At 50.0% G+C, this 13,743-nt stretch overlaps 1 protein-coding gene across 1 annotated transcript in view; it reads left to right on the top strand.

The window, feature by feature from the left end:
- Nucleotides 1-13,743, top strand: part of Ryr1 (ryanodine receptor 1 (skeletal)) — a gene marked incomplete in the record, with an annotated part of 120,312 nt that overhangs the window by 15,702 nt on the left and 90,867 nt on the right. Inside the window, 12 exon segments of the mRNA XM_013522408.1 lie at nt 4,113-4,248; nt 4,330-4,425; nt 4,506-4,624; nt 5,530-5,663; nt 6,149-6,390; nt 7,138-7,330; nt 8,275-8,491; nt 9,770-9,874; nt 10,072-10,175; nt 10,681-10,764; nt 11,913-12,220; nt 13,075-13,277. Coding sequence (XP_013377862.1) covers nt 4,113-4,248; nt 4,330-4,425; nt 4,506-4,624; nt 5,530-5,663; nt 6,149-6,390; nt 7,138-7,330; nt 8,275-8,491; nt 9,770-9,874; nt 10,072-10,175; nt 10,681-10,764; nt 11,913-12,220; nt 13,075-13,277 — 1,941 coding nt within the window.

Below are 13,743 nucleotides of genomic sequence, written 5' to 3'. Positions count from 1 at the left end.
TTCGAGGCGAGGCTTGGGGAGCAGTCAGGCTGAGTGGGGTGGGGCTGCCAGTTCGAGGAGCTGAATCTGTGCGGGAGGACAGAACCAGAGTGGGGAGTGGGTGGTCTTGGGGTGTGCAAAAGGAGAGTATAGGGAGGGTCCTCAGCTCAGTCAGGGGCTGGGAGTCTTAGTACACAAAGGGAAGAGGTGCAAGGCTTCCCTCAGCCAGAGCTCTGAGTGTGAGGAGCCGAGAGGGCTGGGATCAGCGGCCTGGACAAAGGTCAGGGATCTGATGCTGTCCTGGGCAGAAGGGAGCATGTCCACTCAAAGGCTTTCAACCTGGCCCCTCCTATCCAAGGACCCCAGCCTCCAGGGGGAGGAAGAACCCCATAAAGGACAATAATAACTACCGGACCTACGGGCTGGAATGACCACAGTATGTGCTAGGCAGAACAGTTTCAGTACAGAGTAGGTGCTACATAAGCGTGAGTCTTTACACTATTTCTATCTTGAATTTAGCTCTCAACATGTATTAAGGGCTTTATGTACCCCTAGGGATTGTAACTTCCATATTACAGATGGAGTCACTGAAGCTCAGAGAGATTGAACAACAGTCACCTACTCAACTAGTGTGCCAGCTGTAAACAAAACAGACAAAAATCTCTTACAGAGTTCACATGGCGGGGGCAGGCAGATAAATGCTAAGGAGAAAAATATATCAGGGAAGAGGTACGGAGTGCTGGGATTTCGCAATTTAAAATAGAGTGCTCAGGCAGGGTGACTTGAGGAAGAGAAGGAGCCAGCGGTATACCCAGGGGAGTGGTAGCTGGTAGAGGGGAGAGAATGTGCAAAGGCCCTGAGGTAGGAATGTACTTGGCATGTTCCATAAAGAGCAAGAGGTGATTGGAACAGAGTGGCCCGGGAAGAGTGGGGGGAGATGAAAGCAGAGAGTTGACAAAAACCAGGCCATGGTGAGGTCTTTAGTTTGGCCGCTAAAGGATTGAGTCTTCTGAAGTCACAATAAGTTAGTGGCAGAGCCAGTCTGTGTGACTCCAAGAGGATCAGGTGCTCTTTACCTGAATGCACTTCCTGTCTTACTAGTGCTGTGTCTTCTCATCTACATGGGATAGGCTCCAAGAACCCCACGGGATGCCTGAACCCTCCGATAATGCTAAACTCTGTATATGGTTATTTCCCATACACACATACCCATGATAAAGTTTATATGTATAAATTAGCATAGGAAGAGACTAACAACAATAAACAATAATAAAATTGGACAACTATAACACTATAGTGTAATAGAAGTTATGTGACTGTGCCATCTCTATCAAACTGTGGGAAAATTAAATATTTCCCATTTAATATTTCTGGACTGCAGGCGACAGGGGAACTAAAACTGTAGAAAGTGAAACCACACACAAGGGAGGGGACTGCTGTCTAAAAGGATCATAGCAGAACTATTTGTAATATGTGCCTGAGACCGTACACGGTCCAAATGTCCAACAGCAGCACTAAAATGGATTCGTAAAGATGGCATAGCCCAGCTTTGGAAGTAACGGTGAAGAGAAGCCACAGCCACATGCAACAGTGTGCTTGACTCTGAAAATGATAAGCCATGGGCCAAAGAATGCTTGTTATATATCTCAAATTCAGAAGCAGGCAACGCTCAACTAGACTGTTTATTGGTGTGTGTGTGTGTGTGTGTGTGTGTGTGTGTGTGTGCGTATACACATGTTTAAAAAGTAGGGAAGAGCTTTCTGTACAAGTCAGGACAGAGGTTATTCCTAGTGAGGCAGGATGCATGGACCAGGGGCATTGAGGAAGCTTCTGAGTGACTGACATGTTCTCTTTGTTGACTTGGGGCAGTTATAAAAGCATTCTGTAGATTTTTCTCCCAATGCTGACAGTCCTGAGTACTTTACACTGAGTTTCATCTTTCTTTTCTTTTCTTTTCTTTCTTTTTTGTCTTTTTGAGGCAGGGTCTCACTGTGCAGTTCAGGCTGGCCCAGGTTGGTCTCGAACTTGCAACGATTCTCTTGCCTCAGCCCCCCCGAGTGCTGGGATTACAGGCATGCACCACCACACCCAGCTCTTACCCCATTTTGAGATGGAGTTGCTCAATTGCCCAGGCTGGGTTTGAACTCACTATTCTTGTACCTCAATCTCCCAGAATGCTGGGATTAGCCATGCACCACCATGCCTGGATAGTCTGGCAGAAAATTTACATTTTCTGATGGGAGAATGGGATCCCATCTGAGGCTGAACAAGGCAAACCTCTGCCCTCTTGTTTCTGCTCTCATCCTCTAAACAAGTGTCCTTTTTGCAGTATACTTAGTTCCATATTTTTTGCAATTTTGTCCTTTTGTTCACTTCACTGTTTAAAATGACTCCTAAGTGCTAAGATGCTGTCTAGCATTTTATTTTATTTTCCGGTACCTGGAATGGAACTCACGACCTTGCACTTGCTGGGCAGGCACTGTGCCGCTAAGCTAAATCCCCAGCCCTGTCTAGCATTTTAAATGCTGCAAAACTGTGATGTGAATTGGATGCAGAGGCATATTCTATTATACCAGCACTTTGGGAGGTTGAGGCAGGATAGCAAGTTCAAGACCAGACTGGGCAACTTAGCAAGATCCTGTCTCAAACTAAAAACAAAAAAGAGACTTAGGATATAGCTTAGTATAAAAATCTCAGATTCAATGTAAAAAAACAAAAGGTTGGGATGTGCCTCATAAGGAGATGTATGTTAGATAAATTTCATTTTGGTATGAATTATATGCCAGTGAATCAATAATGTATATTAAATAAATATCTTTAAACATAAATACACATGAAACAAGTTTATTGTGTTAGTCACATTTCCATCGCTGTGACAAAATACTGTAAACAACTTTTGTTTTGTTTTGTTTTTCCGGTACTGGGAATCGAACTCATGACCTTGCACTTGCCAGGCAGGTGCTGTGCTGCTGAGCTAAATCCCCAGCCCCTCATAAACAACTTTTGGCTCACAGTTTCTGACGTTTCAGTCCATGGTCAGCTGGCTGCGTTGCGTTTAAGCCTGTGGTGAGGCATAACATTATTGCAAAGGGTGTAACAGGAAAGCTGCTCACCTCGTAGCAAGCAGGAAGCAGAAAGAGAAAGAGAGAGGAGGTAGCTGGCAGCCAAATGCAGTCTCCAAGTTCATGCCCCCATGTTCTACTCCTTTCAACTAGGCCCCACCTCCTGTTTCCACCACCTTCAGATGATACCATCAGATTATGATCTTATCAGTGGTTTGACAAAATTGGAGTCATGATGATCCAATCACTTCCCAAAATGCTATCAGCACAACTAAGCCCTCAACACAATGAGTTCTATGGGGGGACATACTGGATTCCAACCATACTAGTGATATAATGATTGGTTGATGAAAATTTGTGACTAGAAGCTGGGTGTTATAGTATGTGCTTGTAGTGCCAGCTGTGTGGTAGGCTGAGGCAGGAGGATTGCTTGAGTCTAGGAATTTGGGGCTAGCCTGGCAAAATAGTGAAAACTTGTCTCTTAAAAAAATTATGACCAGAGACTCACAGGAACTTTCTGTGTTTCTCCTAGGAGCAATGGCTCAGTATTTAGTAACTCAACATTCATTGCAACTTTATAGGGCATAACTATATGAATAATTAGAATAAATGGTGTATCGTTTATACACTTTTCTATATGTGTTATCATTCACAATAAAAGAAGGATTAAAACGTGGAAAAGGGGAAAGTGACAAAAAAAAAAAAAAAGCCTAATGGTTGGTGTGGAGAGTGAGCCAGACCAGTTAGGACCAGGTGGGGAGTGATTGGGAGCGAGTAGGATGGAGAGCAAACTGCAGAAAAGAGAAGCACAATTAATTTAGTCTCGATGTTAATAAAGGCATATTATGTTGGTGAAAGAGGGAGAGAAGACAAAGACAGATTTGGGAACCCAAGGAGGAGAGGAGGGTGATGGGACTGATTGGGGATATGGAGCTAAAGGGATTGGTTTAAACCGGAAAACACACAGCTGCTAACTGTTCAAGGAATATGAATTAGTAAATCCAAGCAAGATAAAGAATCAGGGCCCTGGGACTCCTCTGGTGACCCCATCCCTTGTTTTTTCCACCTCAGGGGATGCTCACCCTGGTCCTGAATTGCATTGACCGCCTAAATGTCTACACCACTGCTGCCCACTTTGCCGAATTTGCCGGGGAGGAGGCAGCCGAGTCCTGGAAAGAGATTGTGAACCTGCTCTATGAACTCCTGGGTAAGGGGGCTCAGGCCTAACTTCCCCAAGAGCCCTTCAGATCCCCAGTCCCACTGAGTCTGACCTCTGTGGCCTCCTCAGCCTCTCTGATCCGTGGCAATCGTACCAACTGTGCCCTCTTCTCCACGAACCTGGACTGGCTGGTCAGCAAGCTGGATCGGCTGGAGGCCTCATCTGGTAGGAGGACCAGGGAGAGGGACAGGAGCTTGGGAGAGGGGAGGGCCACAGCCCCTCACCTCCTTCTGGCACCTGGCCAGGCATCCTGGAGGTGCTGTACTGTGTCCTGATCGAGAGTCCTGAGGTCCTGAACATCATCCAGGAGAACCACATCAAATCCATCATCTCTCTCCTGGACAAGCATGGGAGGAACCATAAGGTTGGCCCCTTATTCCTGACCTTTCACCCCTGACCTCTGACCTCTTCCCATGGTCTCAGGATGCCTCTTTATCTTATCTGTGACCTGGACTGCACTCCCACATCCTTCCATTTCAACATGAGGGTCTCAAGCTCATGGCTCTTAAATGTATTCTAGGGCACAAATGTATTTTGTCAGATGCCTGAAATGGCTTTAAAATTTTCAAGTTTCATAGCCTGTAGGTGGGCTGCACATATGCTTTGCACTTTGCTGCAGGCCTTCCCAGTTCCCACTACATGATTTCTAGCCTCTTCACACACTTATGTCCTCTACCTGGCCTCTAAAGACATAGGGGCCAGAATCTCATCTTGATTTCTGTGGCTGCCACTGATCTAGTCACTCTGCCCTTTGGTCTCCTTGCTCACAACTCCATTGTCTCCTTTCTTACATTGCTGGTGCCTTATCCCAGCAACCTATGTGACCCACACACAGCCTGACCTTCCTATCGTATGTGTGCGAGTGTGTGTGTATGTCTGTGTGTGTGTGTGTGTGTGGTACTGGTGATTGAACCTAGGGTGCGCTACCACTAAGCTACCCTCCTAGTAATTTTTATTTTTATTTTTTTATTCTGAGATAACATCTTGCTAAGTTGCCCAGGCTGGCCTTGAATTTGCAATTCTCCTGCCTCAGCCTCCTCAGTAGTTGGGCTTACAGACTTTGCCACCTCACCCAGCCTGACCTTCCTCTTTGACCCCTGACCTTTCTCTGTGATCCCTGACCTTCCATCTTCACCGTCTCATCTCCTTTTAGGCAAAATCTCCATGTCTTGTCTGAACATGGTATCCTTGCCTTTAAGGTTTCCCACCATGGTCCTTCCATGGTCTCCTGCTGCAGTGTCACCACTGCCCTTGACCTCTGACCTCCAGGTCCTGGATGTGCTGTGCTCACTGTGTGTGTGCAATGGTGTGGCTGTGCGCTCCAACCAAGATCTCATTACTGAAAACTTGCTCCCTGGTCGCGAGCTTCTGCTGCAGACAAACCTCATCAACTACGTCACCAGGTATGGGTCCTGATTCCCGCTCCAGGCTCCGAACTCCTCCCCACTTCCCTGCTGCAGAGACTCCAGTTTATATTCTGAGGTCAGAAGTCAAGGGCAGTGGTGACTGCAGCAGGAGACCAGTGTCCACAGCCTGTCCACCTTGCCCCAGCTCAGCCTTGGCTCCCCAGTCCTCTGATTTTCAGTCCTGGGCTCCATTTCTGCCTGTGTCTCTACTCTTTTTCCCTCTCACAGTTGTGTTTCATTTTGTTGCTTTCTTTTCTTTTTTTTTTGGAACCAGAAATTGAACTCAGTCCTCACTTGCCAGGCAGGTGCTGTACAGCTGAGCTATACCCCAGCCCTTGTTTTTTAAATTTTTATCTTTGCCTGTTTCTGTTTCTCTTCCATCTCCCTCTCTCTGGCTCTTTCCCATCTCTCTATCTGTCTTTTGATGCCTCTCTGCCTCTTTCCCTCCCACACCTGGTTCTCCTCTCTCATCTCTCTTGCAGTATCCGCCCCAACATCTTTGTGGGCCGAGCAGAGGGCACCACGCAGTACGGCAAATGGTACTTTGAGGTGATGGTGGACGAGGTGGCTCCATTTTTGACAGCCCAGGCCACCCACCTGCGGGTGGGCTGGGCCCTCACTGAGGGCTACAGCCCCTACCCTGGGGGCGGCGAGGGCTGGGGCGGCAACGGGGTCGGCGATGATCTCTACTCCTACGGCTTTGATGGGCTGCATCTCTGGACAGGTACATGAACCCCTCCGGGGGACTCTCGCCCCTCACCTTTGACCCCAGAGTTTCCAAAACTCTGACCACACAGCTTGGGGTTCTCAGGACTCTGAATTCCAGAAAAGGCAAACTTTGACCCCTTACACCTTATTTCCCAAGACTGTAACCTTTAATCTTCCAGAATGCTGGAAGACTTGTTTCCTCATAGTCTCCAGAACTCTGCCCCCGGAGGAGGCATGACCTCTGACCCTAAAGATCCTAGAAGATTGCCTGGACTATTAGGATTTCTGATCTTTATTTAACTTGAGACCTGCAAGTTTCCATAATCCTAATTTTTTAGAAAATGTTTTGTTTTATCCATGCACTTTTTTTTTTTTAATCTTTTTGAGACAGGGTCTCACTATGCAGTTCAGGCTGGCCTTGAGCTCACTTTGTAGCCCAGGCTGGTCTCGAACTTGCAACAATCCTCCTGCCTCAGCCTCCCAAGTGCTGGGATTACAGATGTGCACCATCACACCCAACTCATAATCCTCATTTGAGGAGGATGTTAATCTATGACCCCGCAGCTCACAGGATCCTAACCTCAGGGTATTCCCGACCTCTGCCTCTAATTTTAGGGCTATAGGACTGTCAGGGGAATGCCTGCCCCTACGGATTCCAAAGTCCAGTCTCCAGAGGACCCTCCAATGTTTGCCCCTTGTCTCTTGATATTATTGCTTCCATGGAACCTCTGCCTCAGACCTCTCTCTGCTGATCTCGGTGCAGGACACGTGGCACGCCCAGTGACTTCTCCAGGACAGCACCTCCTGGCCCCCGAGGATGTGGTCAGCTGCTGCCTGGACCTCAGCGTGCCGTCCATCTCCTTCCGCATCAATGGCTGTCCTGTGCAGGGTGTCTTTGAGGCCTTCAACCTCGACGGGCTCTTCTTCCCCGTTGTCAGCTTCTCAGCTGGCATCAAGTGAGAACTTGTCCTTGCTCCATTGTCCATCCCAGGTCTGGAGACTGACTCTAGGGAACTTCTCTATCACTTAAGCCTGCTATGAGGCCAGGACAGAGCAGTCCATCATCAGGACTGACAGGTAGCCAGGAAACCCCTACATGAAACCTGCACTGACTCTACATGAACCCAATGACCTCAGACTCTCCCAACTGCATTACCTTGCACATGACCTCTAAGTGACTCCATATACTGTGTAGTGACCTCAGGTATCCCAGGGTGTCCCAGTGATCTGAGACCTTCTAGTAACCTCCCAGAGATTCTAGTAACTTCAGAATCTTTCAGTGTCTCCAGAATCTGGTAATAATCTTATGACCACGGACCCTCTCTCCTCCCCCAGTGACCGCAGACCTTCTCAGTGGCTCCATCCTCTTCTGATAATCTCTCAGTGATGCCAGCATCTCAGTGATGAACCAGTAGGCCCAGACTTTCCCAGTGACCCCCTATAACTGTAGTTAATTTAAAGACTTCTCAATGACTCAGCCCTTTTGCACTGACCGCCCCACACCAGCTCTCTGAATGTTTATTTGGTGGAGATTATGGTTATTTCATAACTATAACAGACTCTAAGTGACTCCTAAAATGACCTTCTTCTGGTTTCCCCCAACCTTCCATTATTCCCAGATGCTCTGTTAACCTGGGGGAATCTCATCCAAAGGCCCTTCCCATGACCTTGCCTTAACGGGAACTCTTTACTAACTCTCACCCTAATCCCTTCGATGACCCCGCACTTTGTTTTGGATCCTCCCACAGCATTCGCTGATGATATTCCTTTGACCCTAGACTTCCTGACTCCTCAGTGACCTCCATGACCCTATAAATGCCCAGGGACCTCAAGTCCCAGAATTGCTCCTCTATCTTCCGGTGACCACAGACTCCCCTGTACCCGCTTTCTCCTTTCCCAGGGTGCGGTTCCTCCTTGGTGGCCGCCATGGTGAATTCAAGTTCCTCCCTCCACCTGGCTATGCCCCCTGCCATGAGGCAGTGCTCCCCCGGGAGCGGCTCCATCTGGAACCCATCAAGGAGTATCGACGGGAAGGGCCCCGAGGGCCCCACCTGGTGGGCCCCAGTCGCTGTCTGTCACACACAGACTTTGTGCCCTGCCCTGTGGACACTGTCCAGGTACAGTCTGCCTGTAGGAGCTTCTGGAGGGGCAAGCTGTCCTAGGAGTCAGGGAGGTGGGGAGCTGAGCTGGAAGCTGGGAACTCTGTTGTTTAACACACGGAGAAGCTGAGGCGTGGAGGAAGCAAAGGACTCTTTCAAGGCAGAATCCCAGTTTCTTTCTTTTTCTTTTTTTTTTTTTTTTTTTGTCTTTTTGAGACAGGGTCTCGCTATGCAGTTCAGGTTTGTTTTGAACTCACTTTGTAGCCCAGGCTGGCCTCGAACTTGCAATGATCCTCCTGCCTTAACCTCTCAAGTGCTGGCATTACGGGCGTGTGGCAGCACGCTCAGCTCAGAATCCTAGTTTCAGGGAGTTTTCTCTATGGTCCCATAAGCAAGGGCAGCTGTTGTCCTGATTTACAGTGAGGGAACCAAGATTCAGGGAGGTTAGGCAACCTGTGCAAGTCACACAACTGATTTGAACCTAGGAGGTGTGATTCTTATCCACTACAACTTGTTGGGTCTTGGTCTGTCTGTCTCTGTCTCTGTCTCTTATCTCTTGTACTTTGAGTTTATCCCAGGGCCTTGGCATTGAGCTACACCCCCAGCTCTTCTTTATTTTTTGAGACAGATTCACTAAGTTGCCCAGGCTGGGCTCAGATTTGCAAGCCTCCTGCTTCAGCCTCCCAGAGTGCTGGTATTACAGGAGTGCATACAGCATTTTTAGTGTGCTGGTTTTGACTGTGACCCATCACAAGAGGTTAGATGTGGATTTTCCCACTTGGAGCATTATGTAGACACTTAAAAAGTTTCTGATTTCCAAGCATTTTGGATCTTAGGTTTCCAGATTAGGGACTCTAAAGCTTTGTAACATGCAGGACTGCGCTGGCTCCTTATGAGGCAGGTGTCATGAGCGAAGCATTACCAATCCCACCATACCGAGAAGGGAGGGGCACATCGTTGCATTCAGCAGACAGGTCCTGAGCATCTCCCCTGGGTCTAGCTCAGAGCGGGCTGGGCTGGGGACTGAGAGACTGAGACATCCCAGGTCCTGCCCTCCTGGAGCTCCTAGTCCCCGCCGGGGAGACAGACCTGTTTGCAAGTGATCTTTTACCCTGATGAGGCTGTTCCTCACTCGTCTGAGCACCAACCCTGGAATCAGGACTAGGGTGGGAAGCGGGGCTGTGGAGAGGGGTGTTTGGGGGCTGCTTGGGGCTCTCCTGGGCCCTTGGGATGAGGGGGTACTGCTGTAGGTGGTGGTGGGATGTCAGGGACTTTATGAACATCCCTTGTTCCCAGATTGTCCTGCCCCCCCACCTGGAGCGCATTCGGGAGAAGCTGGCCGAGAACATTCATGAGCTGTGGGCACTGACGCGCATCGAGCAGGGCTGGACCTATGGCCCGGTGAGGGGAGGCAGTGCTGCACTCCTCACGGAGGGTGCGGTGACGGAGTTCACTGGAGGCACTGCTGCCTGGGGCTTCGGGGCTGTGGGTGGCAGCAGTCATGGTGGGAGGTCTGAAGTCACAGCCCAGGAGGACTGGGGGAGGGTTGAGCCTGAGGAGTTGAGGAGCCTGAGGAGTTGAGCGTGGGGCTTTTCCAGGTTCGGGATGACAACAAGAGGCTGCACCCGTGCCTCGTGGACTTCCACAGCCTCCCGGAGCCCGAGAGGAACTACAACCTTCAGATGTCCGGGGAGACGCTCAAGTAAGGGGGTTCCCAGGGAGCAAGGGGCTGGGCCTGCTGCTGGTGGGAAGAGAGCAAGGAGGGAGAGAGAGTGAGAAAGAGACTGACAGAGAGGATACAAAAGGGAGAAGGGCCAAGGATTGTGAGACAGAACTGACAGAGGAGAAAGGCAGTGGCATGTACCTGTAATCCCAGCTACTTGAGAGGCTGAGGCAGGAGGATGACTTGAGCCTCTGAGTAGTAGGCCCCTGAGAGGCAGACAGAGAGACAGAAAGAGACAGATAGAGACAGAGACAGACAGACACAGACAGAGACAGAGAGACTGAGACAGCAACAGACAGACAGGGGAAATGGACATAGTCAAAGGGATACAGAGACAAAGAAACCTGGAAGGACAGCAGTCAGAAAGACTAAGAGGGATGGGGCCAGAGAGAGACATTTCTTCAGCCAGAGCAAGAGACAGAGAGAGGTAAAAAACTCAGAGAGGCAACAGGTTCGGGACTTTGTCACCTTGCTCCCCACCCAGAACCCTGCTGGCACTGGGCTGCCACGTGGGCATGGCGGACGAGAAGGCGGAGGACAACCTGAAGAAGACAAAGCTCCCCAAGACGTGAGTGAAGGCAGCCCAGGGCCTGTGTGGGGAATGGAGTGGGGGCTGTGGAGGCCCAAGGGCCTGAGGTCAGAGATGAAGGGGCCGTGGGCTCAGGGCTCAAGGCTCAGAGGTGAGTGTCCAGGGCTGAGGGGTTAGGAGTCTGGCAGAGAGAAGGAGAGGAGTGAGTGTGGGATCCAGGGTCAGGGTTTGTCCCAAGAAAGTTGAGGCGACACCTCCGTGTTCACGGCAAGAGGTCGATAGTGACAAGTGAGAACAGAGGCTGCCGGAGGTATAGCAGATCCTAAAATTATAGTGAGGGATTAGAGGTCCTGATGTAGAGGTCAAAGACTCTAAGGCAAGACGTTTAGAACTGATTGGGTCTAGAGGCAGATGTAAGAAACCTCAAAGCTAGAGGTGAGAGGCCAAAGAGTGTCAAGGTAAGGCTCCCAAAAATCAAGATGAAGGGGTCAGAGAGGCCAGAGTCAGTGATGTCAAAGCTTTTGCGAGGGTCACAGGATCCTAGAGTCAGGGGTCAAAGATCTCGGATTATTCTAGACAGTCTTAGAATTTTGATATGAGTCCAAAGGTCATGGCAGGTGTGGTGGCACACACCTGTAATCCCCGCTACTTGGGAGGCTGAAGCAGGAGGATCATAAATTCAAGGTTAACCTAGATAATTTAGTGAGACTGTCTCAAAATAAAAATAAATAAAAATGGCTAGGGATATAGCACAGTGGTAAAGTGCTTCTGGGTTCCAACCCCTCTCTACTGTTGAGAGAGAGGGAGAGAGAGAGAGAGAGAGAGAGAGACAGAGACAGAGAGACAGAGAGAGAGAGAGGGAAACAAGGAGAAGGAGAGGGGAAGGGAGGGGAGCTGAGGGTAAGAGAAGGGAGAGGAGAGAAAAAGAAAGGAGAGAAGAAGAGAAGAGAAGAGAAGAAAGGAAAGGAAAGGAGAGGAGAGGAAAGGAGAAGAGACGAGAGGAGAGGAGAGGAGAGGAGAGGAGAGGAGAGGGACCAAAGGTCAAAAATTCCAAAACTCAAAAAAAAAAAAAAAAAAAAAGAAATTCCAAAGCTCAGAGGTAAAGATCCTGGACATCCAGGATCCCATAATGCAGAGCCCAGAAGCGGAGAGCAGAGCTGCATCCCATGTGTCCTCCCCACGAGCAGGTATATGATGAGCAACGGGTACAAGCCAGCTCCCCTGGACCTGAGCCATGTGCGACTGACACCTGCGCAGACCACACTGGTGGATCGGCTGGCAGAGAATGGGCACAACGTGTGGGCAAGAGACCGCGTGGGCCAGGGCTGGAGCTACAGTGCTGTGCAGGACATCCCTGCACGCAGAAACCCCCGCCTTGTGCCCTACCGCCTGCTGGATGAGGCCACCAAGCGGAGCAACCGAGACAGCCTCTGCCAGGCCGTGCGCACCCTGCTGGGATACGGCTATAACATTGAGCCGCCTGACCAGGAGCCCAGTGAGTGCTGACCCTGGTCCCCATCCCCGATCCTATCTTGACCCTGACCCCAGACCCCTGACCTCTGACCTGACTCAACCCCTGAATGGGCTCCATCTATAACACTCAGTGGACTGATCAGGTCGGTGAGCAATGACCTTCCCTTAAACGCCAGCTCTTTCCTGACCCCAACCCTGAACCTCATCTGATCATTGACTTTGATCTGACTCAGTCCTTTTCTAGGCTCAATCCAGAGCCTAGTGCGTGCTGACCTCAGCCCTGATTCTAATTCCTGGACTCCACCTATGACTCCTACCCCTATTTCTGGACTATAGCTACAACATAGAGCCACCCAATCAAGGGCCTAGATCTCTAACCTCAACCCTTGTCCAACCCTGACCTTTCAGTGACTCCCAGTTCCAGCCTTGACCTCTAACCCTCACCATGGTCCCTAATCCTTACTCTCTTAACTCCTGGTCCCAATGCCAGTTTCTACTTTGGTCTAACCTGACTCTGAGTCTACCCCCGACGCCACTCCTGCTCTCAATCCTTGATTCTAAGCACTGGCCTTGATCCTTAACCCCAGACTATAATCCTGATCAGGGCACTGACCACTTTCTCCCTCTGTGTCTCTGTCAGTCTTTCTGCTTTCTGCAAGCTCTGACTGCTGACAAGACGGGGTCTCTCTCATAGGTCCCTCCTACTCCTCTGACTAGTCTGAGGTTTCCCAGTCCTCCTCTAATACCAAGAAATTGTTGCTCTCCTCCTAGTTACCCAAGGCTATCACCCTTTCTGGTCTCTCCCACCAGTCTCTTGATGTCTCAGGAGTCACTTCCTGCCCAACACCCCCTGACTCTGCCTGGACTCATTTGTAGGTCAGGTGGAGAGCCAGTCTCGTTGGGACCGGGTGCGCATCTTCAGGGCAGAGAAATCCTATGCGGTACAGAGTGGCCGCTGGTATTTCGAGTTCGAGGCAGTCACCACAGGCGAGATGCGAGTGGGCTGGGCGAGGCCTGAGCTGCGGCCTGATGTGGAGCTGGGAGCTGATGATCTGGCCTATGTCTTCAATGGGCACCGCGTAAGTACCTCTCTGGCTCTACTCTGCCAGACTCTGTGGTCCCTCCTTTAGCCATGCACTCTAGCCCTACCTCTGTTTGTGCCTCACTCTGTCCACTCATCTCTATATCTACCATTACTCATCAGTTCACCTACCTATCTACTCATCTATCCATCCATTCATTACCCTACCCACCCATCAATGCATTCATCCATCTACCATCCACCCATGATCCATCCACCATCCATCCACCATCGACCCGCCATCCATTCATCCATCCACCATCGACCCACCATCTATTCATCCATCCACCATCCACCCACCATCCACCATCCACCCACCATCCATCCATCCATCCATCCACCATCCACCATCCACCCACCATCCATCTACCATCCACCCACCATCCATCTACCATCCACCCACCATCCATCCATCCATCCAACCATCCACCATCCACCCACCATCCATCCATCCATCCACCCAC

Source organism: Chinchilla lanigera, unplaced genomic scaffold, assembly GCF_000276665.1.
Source record: "Chinchilla lanigera isolate Chin_1 unplaced genomic scaffold, ChiLan1.0 scaffold00067, whole genome shotgun sequence".
NCBI classification, from domain to species: domain Eukaryota; kingdom Metazoa; phylum Chordata; class Mammalia; order Rodentia; family Chinchillidae; genus Chinchilla; species Chinchilla lanigera.
This window is presented reverse-complemented; position numbering and strand designations above follow the sequence as displayed.